Raw genomic sequence first — 10,918 nt, 5'->3', positions numbered from 1 at the left:
CTCATATACATAAACATTTGGTTTCGTTGAAAAACCAATCAGGCCCTTATCACCTGCCTTCAACTGACAGGAGTTGAGGGCAGCTGCCCCTCTGGATGCCACCGTCCCCACCACTCCTGCTGCCTTATGCTCAGCCTGCTTCTGGCGTTCAGATGACCTGCCTGCCATTTCAGTCTCCAGGTCCTGCTCCAGTATAGCAATTAAAAGCACGGAGTCTCAAGTCAGGCTGTCCTGGGTTCGAGTAGCAGCTCTGCTCTCTCCTAGCTACGTGACCCCAAAGAAATCATTCTCCTTCTAAACTGGAGCTTTTCGACCTGTTGAACACGCACATGACTGCACCTGCTTCCCGGCCAGAGGGAGCCTTCACAAGGCACAGACTGAGCACTTGATGCTCAAACACAGAAAAGAGAGGGGGCCTGATTCACCGGACAGGGCAAGGCAAGGTCCTGGGGTTTGGGGGGGGGGGGCGCCCCCGTACCTGCAGGTGTTCTCACAGACGACCCCACTATTGTACTCGTCCGTCCCGTCGCAGCAGTCTTAGGGCAGAGGAGGGGGCACCATCAGGCGTAGCAGTGTCTCCTCCTCCTCCACTCCCCTCTTCCCCAACCCCAGTCCCGCCCCACTCCCGTCCCCCGTCCCCAAGCCCAGCGGGATCTCACTTACCACAAACTCCATCGTTGACCCATCTGGAGGAGATGTACAGGGGCTTGTAGCCAGTGTTGGTGCAGTGGAAGCTGCCGTTAGGACAGGCGGCCGTGCCTTGGGGAAGAAGGAAGAGGGAGGGGAGTTTTCCCAGTGCACAGGCCTTACCCCTTCACATCCACCCGACAGAAGCCCCGACACACACGCACACACAGAGCACAAGTAGACCAGTGCCAGTAAGGGGAAGAGAGACAGCTGCACACTCAGGGTCTGGGACGGAATTCTCCCAGGCCCCCTCCTGACTCTCTTCACCAAGACCCTGAGAACAGGCCCACCAACTCCCCCTCCCCCGCCCTCACCAGTCCCTGTCGCCCACAGGCCTCTCCACGTGCAGCACCCTGCAGGAGGCCCTGCCGAGCCCTCAGGTCAGGTGGGGGCCTCTCTGAGCTCCCACCCTGCCTGTGGCTCTCAGCACCAAACCAACGACCACTTGCTCCTGTGCCTGCTTCCCCCATTAAGTCAGCAGGGAGCAGTCCTGTCGTAGTCACACACAGGCCTGGCACTGCGCAGGCGCCCAATACCTGTGCAATGCATGGATCGATGGTGGATGGATGGATGGATGGGAAAAACTCACCCGGCTCATCCGAGCCGTCCTTGCAGTCGCAGTAGTCATCGTTGACCTGATCAAAAGGGATGGTGACCGAGCCGTCCAGGCAAGTGAAAGGCTTGGACTCATCGTAGAAGTGATGGTCTGGGGGGAGCAAGAGACTCAGCCCAGCGCGGGAAGAGGCCCCCCAACCTAAGGGCACCTCTGCTTCCATCCATTGCTGAGCGCTGCCACCTTCCCCACCCAGAGGCAGGGACACGGAGGCCAGAGGCTGTAAGTGCCTCCCCGAGGAGCCACAGCGGCCCCTCCAACCCGACCCCCCACGCGGCGGCGGACTCACTGGTGAGGGAGACGCCCCGAGGCCGCCGGACCTCCACGGCCCAGCACGCGGGGAGCAGCAGCACCAGCAGAAACATCTCGCTAGAGGCTCGGAGGCCGGAAACGGGCTCGGGGGAGGAAGCCGGCTGCGGGGAGACGCGCTGCAAGGAGGGAGCTGCCGGTCAGCGGCCGAGGGCTCCCTCCAGCCAATTGGATTCCTCCACCGCTTCCGGGCAATGGGGGCTCATGGGAAAAGATATCGGACGATACCTTTCCAACCTGGCTCGTCTCAATGGTGGGATCTCAAAACCTCCGCTCCACAGGGGGGGAGAGCGAGCCAACCAATTCCCGCCAATAGGCCGAAGGAGTGAAGAGCCTCCCCCTCGGCCGACGCACACCCTCAGGTACCTCAACAGGAAATTGGGGTTCCCACCGGCCCGCTAATGCATCACTTACACGAAGCAAGGGCAAAGGTCAGTATTCACCGCGCCCCCCGAGCCCAGCAGCCCACAGTTCTTCCAGCAGAAAAAAAGCGGAAGTGTGTGGATGCGTCACTTCCTGTGACACGCTGAGCGCCAGGACGGCGGCTCGGAGGCGCCATGCTGGGAGTGGCACGTGAGATGCCGGAACCCGGACGGCCATCTTGGATAGGACTACGAAGCCTTAGAGTTCTGAAGGTTTGCGCTTAATGGCGGCGCAAGGTGCCTCCATCTTGGGAGTGGCGGGTTCTACAATCGCAAAAGAAAGTTCCTGAAAAACGCGCGAACACCCGGTGGGTTTGGGGTGGGAGGAGGAAAAAAAAGACGAACACGTGACTCTAAAGATCCCTCCCCCATCGTGAGGCGGCGCGACTCTGCTCCGCCCCCTGTTGGGCCCGCCCCTCCGCAGCACCAGCCAATGAGAGCAGTGGTGCCGAACGCGGACGGTTTCCATGGGAGCGCATAGGAAGGCGGGGAGGAGGTTACCTAGCAATCCGGAGATGCTGCTCGGCCCAGCCAAACGGTAGGAAAGTGCTTTTTCAGCCACAGAAACCCGAACCGACGGATCCCGGACAGAGGCGATTCCCCGGCGCCCCCCCAGCCCCCTGGAGCCTTTGTCCCCAACCCAATCATGACGTCTCCCCTGTGCTGGATGGCCGCCACCAGTGCCACGGTGCCTTCTCAGGACCAGATTCCGACTTCTTCCAAGTCCAAGCGCAGTCAAGATCAGGCCAAAAGCCGCCCTAGAGGCAAGGTCGCGGGGCAGGCCTGGCCTCCAGTCCCTTCCAAGGGACCCATCTATGCCAGCCCCGGGAAGGTCGCTCTCCAAATGCAGATGGCTGAGATACAAAAGAAGATACAAGCATTAGGTAAGAGGGCTCCAAAGGGCATCAAATGGCCCCTAGTCAGCAGTGTCCACCCAGCCCTCTGACCAGGCATGGTGTGGCAAGGGTGCTTCACAGCATTCATCCAGGTGATCAGTGCTGGCGGTAAAAACTCATCTCATAAAACTTCCTGGCCCTGGCCTGTTGGTTCAGTGGATAGAGCATTGGCCCTCCGACTGATGGGTCCGGGGTTTGATTCAGGTCAAGAGCATGTACCTCAGTTGCAGGCTGGATCCCCAGCCTGGGTCGGAGCATTTGGGGGAGGCAACCAATCGATGTGTCTCTCTCACATGTTTCTCTCTTTGTCTGCCTCTCCCCCTCCTTTCCACTCTCTCTAAAAATCAATGGAAAACATTTCCTTGGGTGAAGATTAACAAAAGCAAAAGCTTTTCCTGGACTCGGGAGTCAACTGGATTGTATTTCATACTTTTGTGTAATTTCAGCTCTCTATCAAGTGTGGAGTGGTGAAAAACATAGATCCTAGGGACAGACATTCTGGGCTCAAACCCTGGCTCTGCATATACTAATGTTTGATCTTGGGCACTAAGAGTAACCTAATTGCTCTCAGTTTCTCCATCTGTAAAATGGGGATAACAGTACAACACCATAGGTAGTTAAAATGTGTTAAGTACTTAGAGCAGTGGCACATAGTAACACACTATAACTTGCAAACCAGTGGTTCTCAATGGAAGAGGTCCATTTTGCTCCCCAGGGGACATTTGGCAAAGTCCGGAGGCTTTTATAATTAATTAATTATTTACAGAAAGAGAGAGAGAGAGAGAGAGAGAGAGAGAGAGAGATCACACCGATTTGTTGTTCCACTTATTTATACATTTGTTGGTTGATTCTTGGATGTGCCCTGACCGAGGATCGAACCCACAACCGTGAGGTGGTGAAGACAAAAGGTTGATTAGGACAATGCTCTAACCAACTAAGCTAACTGGCCAAAGCTAAAGACATTTTTAGTTGTCACTTTATTAGGGGTGGGAGGGTGCTGCTGGTATCTAGAGGGTGGAGGTCGGGAATGCTGCTCAACAAACCAAAATGCAGAGAGCAACTAACCACAGTAAATAACTGTACATCCCAAGTATCAGTCATGCTGAGGTTGGGAAATCCTGGTGTAAACCATTATTGTTTTATTATTAATAGGGGAAATCTTGCAGTGGTTGAAGGTCAAGAGTCAGACTGTTTGTGACCTTGAACAATCTAATAAGCCTGAGCCTCAGTCTTCTCATCTATAAAATGGGTATGATGTGGATATGCACCTATTGGCATACTGTATTTTATACCTGGAAAGTTCTTAGTTCAGCATCCAACACATAATAAATGCTCCAAGCAAAGTATTATTATAATATTAAATTGATGACTGCAAAAAGGCTATCCCTCTGGGAAGCCTTTCCCACCCCCATGATGCTCTGCTTGTACCTGCCCACATCACTTGACCCCAGAGAGTGATCGGAAGGCCTTTTATGAGAGCACCCAGTGGAACATCAAGAAGAATCAGGAAACCATGAACCAGCTACATGAGGATAACAGGGTGCTGCAACTACAGCTGAGGGACCTGCTCCAGGTGAGGGTGCAGCAGTGGGAAAAGAGGTTCCAGGGGCAGCACCAGCACTCCCAGCACAGGGCACTGCCTCAGGTAGAGGTGGCCTGGGTAAGTGGTGACTGGGTTCCTCTCCTTGCAGGGAGAAGAGAAAGTGGTCCAGGCAGTGATTCAGGACTGGAAGTCAGAGAAGCCATACCTGAAGAACAGGACAGGACAGGTTTGCCCCACCCCTACTCCACTGACAATCTCCTTCATTTCCAGCCTGGGTCCCCTCCCCACAGGACTCCCTCCCTTCTCCCCCTCCCCCTCTAGTCCTTTCTCCCTACCCTCCGCCACTCATGTATTCATACAGTTAATTTTTATCACATGTCAGCCATGTGCCTGGCATGGTATTAGGTATTGTTGATCGTGCAGTGAAAAAAAACCAGACCAAGTCCCCACTGGGACAGGAATTTGCACTTTTGACTGTGGAGTGGGAGTCAGCAAAGACCCCTCTCTTTCCGATGGGATGCTTGAGCTGAAAATGGGCCAGGCAGGAGATGATCTGGGGGTAGAGGGCTGGGGTGAGGGAGGGGAATGCCCCAGGCAGAGGGAACAACAAATGCAAAGTCCCTGGGGTAGGAACAAGTGTGAAGTGTTGGAGGCCAGTGTGGCTAGATGGGAGGGAGGGAGGGGAGCCTGGTAGGAGGGGGGTCGGGGAAGTCACCAGCAGCCGAGTCTTGCAGCAGGCCATGATGAAGAGAGCGGATTTTATATGCTAAGACTCAGGTAAGTGGGAAATGACTGAGAGAGAGCGAGAGCGGAAGCCAGGAGGAAGTCGTTTTGGTGAGAGATGGTGTTGGATGCACTAGGGTGAAAGCTGTAGACAGGAAGAAAGAATCTTGGGGGCAACCTTGGAAATAGAACAGATGACTGCTAACAACTTGTATGTAGATGGAAGAGAAAAAGAAGTGGGGTGACAGTTTTCAGTTTTGGACTTGAGCACTTGGAAGGAAGGAGAGCGAGCATGAGCGGAGATGGGAGCACTGAGAAGGGCAGGTTTGGCGAAAGATCAAGTGCTCAAATTGGTCACAATGGTGTGAGGTGCCCGTGGACACATCTGGAAGGCAGTGTAGATATGGACACTTGAGCCTGACAGGGGAAGGCTAAATTTGGGCGTCTTCAGTGTACAGGTGACCTTTAAAGCCCTGAGACTGGACAAGAGATCATGATGGGGGTGGGTGTAGACAGAGGAGAGAAGAGCCTGGGGCTGTCTCTCCAAAGGCAGAGGAGACCAGGGCAAATGGGAGGTGGGTGGAAAACCAGGGAATGGGCTCCTGGAAGCCACCAAAATAGAAAACCTGCAGGAGGAGGGTCAGATGCTGTTCAGAGACAAGAGAGGTAGATGGGAACCAAAACATGGAAGAAGGAAGCTCTGCAGGAAGGACCTGGCGGGGTTCAGACCCCTGCTCTCGCTCCCCTCCCTCCAGCAGGCCCTGGAGCTCCTGGACCACCGGCTGAGTGAGAAGGTGAAGCAACGGAATGGTCTGCGGCACCAGATGGGATTGCGGCAGAAGTGGCTGGAGGAGCTCCAGCTGCAGCACAGCCTCCGTGAGCTGGAGATGGAAGAGGTGCAAGATAGCAACACTGAGATGGCTAAGGTGCGGCCGGTGAGGTGTGGAGGGCTGGGAGGTGGACAGGTAAAAAGGGGCTCTTGATCTAGGGAGGAAGAGGAACTAAGGGTGGAGGGGACTCAGCCCAGCCTTGTTTCCCTCTAGACCTTGCGGAACCTGGAGAACCGTCTGGAGAAGGCTCGGATGAAGGCGGAGGAGGCGGAACACATCACCAATGTGTACCTGCAGCTCAAGGCCTATCTACAGGTAGGGACCAGAATGGCTGGGGACGGGGAGGCAAGTGGGAGGGCCAGCTTGGCCCGGGACAGTGGTTACAGGCCTGCCCCATTCCTCACCCCCAGGAAGAGAGCCTTCACTTCGAGAACCGTCTGGACTCCATGGAGAGTGAGGTGGTGAAGACAAAACAGGAACTGGAGGAGATGCGCGTGGTGAACCAGGAGGCACTCAACACCCAGAACGTTGCCAAGGTACCAGCTCACTGGTCCCTGGGAATCCTACCCCGACTCCATGGTCTCCTGGCCCCAGCATCGGAACCGCAGCTGTCCCAGAGCCACTCCTATGTGTCTCTCAGGACCCTGCAACCTGGCCCAGCTGGGCCTGTGGCTCTGACCCTGAGCCATGGTAGATGCCAACTGGTCCTGCTGTCCCCCTGCCTGCCCTCCAGAATCAGCTGCAGTATCTGGAGGAGACTGTGTTCCGAGAACGCAAGAACCGCGAGCACTATGTAACCGAGTTCAAGAAACTCGCAGACGAGAAGAAACTGCAGAACGAACGCATGGAGCGCAAGGTGGGTGCACCCGGGGGTGCCAGGACTAAGGCCCTGTCCCGCACTCCTGATCCCTGCTTGGCTGCCCTTACCTGACCTAAGCCTTTTCCCGGGACCACAGACTGGACCCCACCTATTCCCTGACCCCTGTCCAGATACCCTTTCTTGGCCTCTGTCCTAAGCCCTTGTCCACAACCTGACCCTGGACCTGACCTCAACCTGGAGCAGACCCATCGAGAGCACGTGCTGCTGCAGTCCGAAGACACGATCCAGGACAACCGGAAGGCCAAGGAGGAGGACCTGAAGCTGCGCTGGAGCATGTACCAGTTGGAGATGCTCTTCGGCAAGGTCAAGGACGCCACTGGCGTGGCCGAGACGCACGTGAGTGCTGCCCGCAGCCCTGTGCCCCAGATCAACTCCTCAGCACACAAACGTGCTTCCTTAAAAGACAACCCTTCAGCTACCGCTGCATTTCTCTGCTGCCCCTTACAACAGAACCATGCACACCGTCTGTACTCACATTTCCTCTCCTCCGTTCAGTCTTACACCTTTGACCCTGACTTCTTTGGCCTGGAGGCCCTGTGAAAGCTGGGAGTTTTGTCTCTTCTGTGTCTCCATCACCTGTTACATGGTCTAGGGCCCAGCAAACTGCCCAGTGCCACCCTAGGCCCTGGGCAAGCCAAACCCCTGCCCTGGTCCCCCTTTTTTGCAATGTCTTGCTGGAAATTTTCTAAGACTCTATGTTCCCTGCTGGCAAACAGTGATCCTGCTGGACCCCAGTCTGTTTCCCCCGCTTTGGGCACTCCCCAACCCTCCATGCTTCCCATGGGATGACCCCCGAGGGTTCCAGGCTCTATGGTGTCATCTGAGGCACTGTGACCAGTTCCTTTTCAGAAATTGGCCTGGTGGCAGGATTGCTCCCACAGCGGGCCAGTATTTCCTCATGGGATTGGGCGAGATTCCCCCCCACTCCCCAGAATGTTGCTGGCACCTTGATTTTGGAAAGAAGCTATGGTCACTGCTGCCCTGCCTCACACGCTGATTTTTGGCTGACTCAAATTCCTGATATAGAGAGAGAAGGGCTCAGCAAATATTATTTGTCCCAGGCTACCCACCTGTGAGGCAGCCCTGAGTCCTATTCAGAGTCCCTACGCATCACTGTGCAGAAGCTGTCAGCTCAGCCACCTGCTCTTCTTGCCCTGGGGTTAAGGAGGAGGGTGGCAGCTGGACCTGTCCAGGCCCCTGCTCTGACGGGGGTTGGGTGGGCCCTAGGCGGTGGTGCGGCGGTTCCTGGCGCAGAGCGACACCTTCACGCAGTTGGAGATGCTCAAGAATGAGAACATGGAGCTGCTGCTGAAACTGAAGCAAGAGAAGGAGCAGCTGCAGCAGGAGCTCGAAGACCACAAGTACTCAGGGGAGGCCATGCTAGTGAGGTGAGGTCCCAGTGCCGGAGGGAGCGGGTGAGGGCCCGGGGTCCTCTGCACGCCCACAGCTCTCTCTCCATTCTCTGCAGTGAACAGAGGCTGCAGGCCGTGTTGCAGAGTAGCCTCAATGTGGAGCAGCAGCGGAAGGCGAAGGCCCAGGCCGAGCTGAAGCAGGCCATGTGGGCGATGCAAATCCTGAGGGAGGGCCTGGAGCACCTGGCGGGCAAGCTGAACCACCTCCCAATGGGCCGCCAGGGCTCTGAGGAAGAAGTACCCAGAACCACCCAGGACTTAGCCCCTCAGGTGGGGTGTCCGCCCCATAGCCCCATTGACAGGAACCCCCCCTCCATGCCCCATCCAGGACATCAGAAGGCCACTTAGAAGGGAGTCCTTACCCCATGTTCCTGGGGTAACCCCCTTACTCCTAAGTGGCCCAAGACTTCAGAGACGCTGTGCTGCCTCAAGACGCACCCCCAGAGGAAAGTCCCACTTTGTCCCCCAACCCAAAACCTCAGCGACCCGGCTGCAATACTGGAGCACCCTGAGACAGGAGAAGCCCCACCAGAGTGCCATTGCTTCGGGTCATCCCTGCAATGGCTTCTCTCTGGTTATCTTCCTCTCCCCTCAAAAAAAGACCTCCCCACCCCTTGCCCAGCGTCTGAAGTTCCAAGGCCCTAGGCAGCGGCAGCCCGGCCCTAGGGACGATAGCGCCACCCCTGTGGGTGGCCCCTCACCCTCAAAGGCTTGACCCCTGGAAGCAAAACCCCTTTCCGGGTGGAATCCGTCCGAGGCCGACCCCTCCGAACTGACACAGCTCCTCCCCCGCCGCAGGAGGCCGGGGGCTCCGCCATGAAAGAGCTGGATCCCCAGGCCAGCGACTACCTGCCCAAGCTGCTGGGCCTGGTGGAGGAGAAGCTGCTGGCGCTGCAGGCGCAGCTAGACCGACAGGACATTCCGGAGATGCTGCGCCACATCGCGAATCGCGAGGTACCCCGGGAGGGGGCGCGCTTCGGGGAGCCGCGGCAACCCCAGGGAGACCCGGGAGAAGGCCGCTGGCCAGGAATGGGACTGGGAGGTCAGAGGGCAGAGTGGGGTGGGGTGGGCATCAGGGGTGGAGCCTCGAGACGCCAAGGGGCGGGGCCCAGGGACCCGGGGCGGGCCTGGCGGGAGGACAGGAGGTGGGGTGGGCATCAGGGTGCCTGCTGAGAAGGAAGGCCACAGCTGGGCCCGAGTAAAGTTCTACAGGAGTTGGCAGAGGGGCTGTATGGAACCAGGGTAGCTCGGGATGGAGCGGGAGGGAGGGGTAACAGGATATCCCGGTAGCCCCTGCCCCACTCACGGTCTTCTCTCCCGCCCGCCTCCTCCCCAGTTCTACGCCAACCTGGAGGGAAAGCTGCCCGCGTACAACACCCGCATCACCTTCCCCCTTGCCATTCCCAAGGACAAGTTCTTCGGTCAGTACGGGCGGGGGAAAAGAGGGGGGTGGGTGAGGGGGCCCGGGGGCCCAACAGAGCAACGGGCTGTGGGAGGGGCGGTGGGTCTAAAAGGCTGGGTAGGGAGATCTGAGCAGGGCTGGGAACCTGGACCCCCCTCTCCCGCCCCCCAGACGAAGAGGAGACCGAGGACGATAACAACGACCTGGTTTCTCGTGCGGAGCTCAAGATCCGCTCCCAGAAATTAATCGATTTTCGCAGCAAGAAGCGCAACCGCTCTCGGAGGTCCTAGACTCGCCCTCGTACACACCTGGCCCCTCCCGGCCCCGCGGAGCCCCCAAGCCCTCTGGCTGCCTCCTTGCTCCCCGCGAGAAAGAGGAAGGAAAATGGACAAACGTGAAAGAGCCCCACTGAGCCACGCCGGCCGGGCCAAAAAGCGTGCTTTTGGGCTGCATACCTGATTTTTCTGTATTCAGGAGCATTAGAGGGAGACCGTGGCTTGTGGGATATGCTCCGAGGATGGGAACCGGAGTATATTCCTGGGTGCTGGGATGGACTTGCCCCCCTCTGACACTTGCTTAGCGTAGCTGGTCTTTTTGCTTCTTTCTGTGAGATTTTGCCTTGACGTTTACTTGAATGACATGTGATGAGTCCCTGTCGAGGGCCAGGCTGGATGCTTGGATGTATTTTATTTATTTTTTGTAACAGGCCTATCAGCTAGGTACTCCCTGCCCTCTGCCCCCCATTTTTCCCCCCAGAAAAGGAAGTTGATGGGGAGGGACTGCTATTGTGTACGTCAGCCTATTAGGGGTATGAAAATGCTCCATGATGAGGGTGTGGTGTCGGCTTCGAACATCCTAAACAGCTCAGTGAGCTACATGCAGCGAACTTTCAGTGAGGGGGCTGCTTGGTGTGTGAGTTACATCTCAAGAAAGCTCTTTTGAAAAAAGGAAATGGAGGCTTAGAGAGGTGAAAAGACTTGTTCAAAGTGACACCCCTAGTCCAGCTTGTGTTTGAATCCAGGTTTTGCTGAGACCAAAGCTTCCTCCCACTGAACTGTATTTCATATTCCTAAACACTTGTCACCTCTCCAGCACCTCAGACAGCACTTTAACGAGGTAGGTGCTTTACTAATTACGGGATGAATGAGTGAACGAATGAAGCAAGGATGAGATTACATTTTAATTTTATTTATTTCTTAAA

The 10,918-nt window shown here is 56.5% G+C and overlaps 3 protein-coding genes across 6 annotated transcripts in view; 2 read left to right on the top strand and 1 right to left on the bottom strand.

The window, feature by feature from the left end:
• The window catches only part of PRKCSH (protein kinase C substrate 80K-H), a 14,642-nt gene extending 12,514 nt beyond the window's left edge, over positions 1-2,128 (bottom strand). For 2 of the 3 annotated variants that reach the window (XM_006765803.2, XM_006765804.2), the window contains exons 1-5: positions 2,024-2,128; positions 1,590-1,728; positions 1,277-1,393; positions 664-759; positions 479-536 (exon numbers count right to left, since the gene is read on the bottom strand). In XM_006765803.2, the coding sequence (XP_006765866.1) occupies positions 479-536; positions 664-759; positions 1,277-1,393; positions 1,590-1,665 (347 nt within the window). In that variant the 5' untranslated portion in view covers positions 1,666-1,728; positions 2,024-2,128. The other variant, XM_015565345.1, reaches the window with a different exon arrangement.
• A 404-nt stretch (positions 2,129-2,532) lies between these two features.
• Positions 2,533-10,059, top strand: CCDC151 (coiled-coil domain containing 151). Of its 2 annotated transcripts, none has more exons than XM_015565344.1 (13): positions 2,533-2,915; positions 4,379-4,500; positions 4,619-4,696; positions 5,949-6,119; positions 6,237-6,338; positions 6,434-6,559; positions 6,757-6,879; positions 7,087-7,239; positions 8,131-8,291; positions 8,372-8,585; positions 9,114-9,269; positions 9,652-9,736; positions 9,889-10,059. In XM_015565344.1, exons 1-13 carry the CDS (start codon positions 2,678-2,680, stop codon positions 10,005-10,007), a joined length of 1,848 nt encoding a protein of 615 aa, XP_015420830.1. In that variant the 5' UTR covers positions 2,533-2,677; the 3' UTR covers positions 10,008-10,059. The 2 variants fall into 2 exon arrangements, with proteins under 2 accessions (XP_015420830.1, XP_006765870.1); XM_006765807.1 differs by having other exon boundaries at positions 2,837-2,915; positions 4,324-4,500.
• A 468-nt stretch (positions 10,060-10,527) lies between these two features.
• Positions 10,528-10,918, top strand: part of RGL3 (ral guanine nucleotide dissociation stimulator-like 3) — a 13,498-nt gene continuing 13,107 nt past the window's right edge. The window contains 1 exon segment of the mRNA XM_015565362.1: positions 10,528-10,609. Coding sequence (XP_015420848.1) covers positions 10,528-10,609 — 82 coding nt within the window.

Source organism: Myotis davidii, unplaced genomic scaffold (assembly GCF_000327345.1).
Source record: "Myotis davidii unplaced genomic scaffold, ASM32734v1 scaffold1439, whole genome shotgun sequence".
Lineage (NCBI taxonomy): Eukaryota > Metazoa > Chordata > Mammalia > Chiroptera > Vespertilionidae > Myotis > Myotis davidii.
Note: the sequence above shows the minus strand (reverse complement) of the source record. Positions and strands in the feature narration are given on the sequence as shown.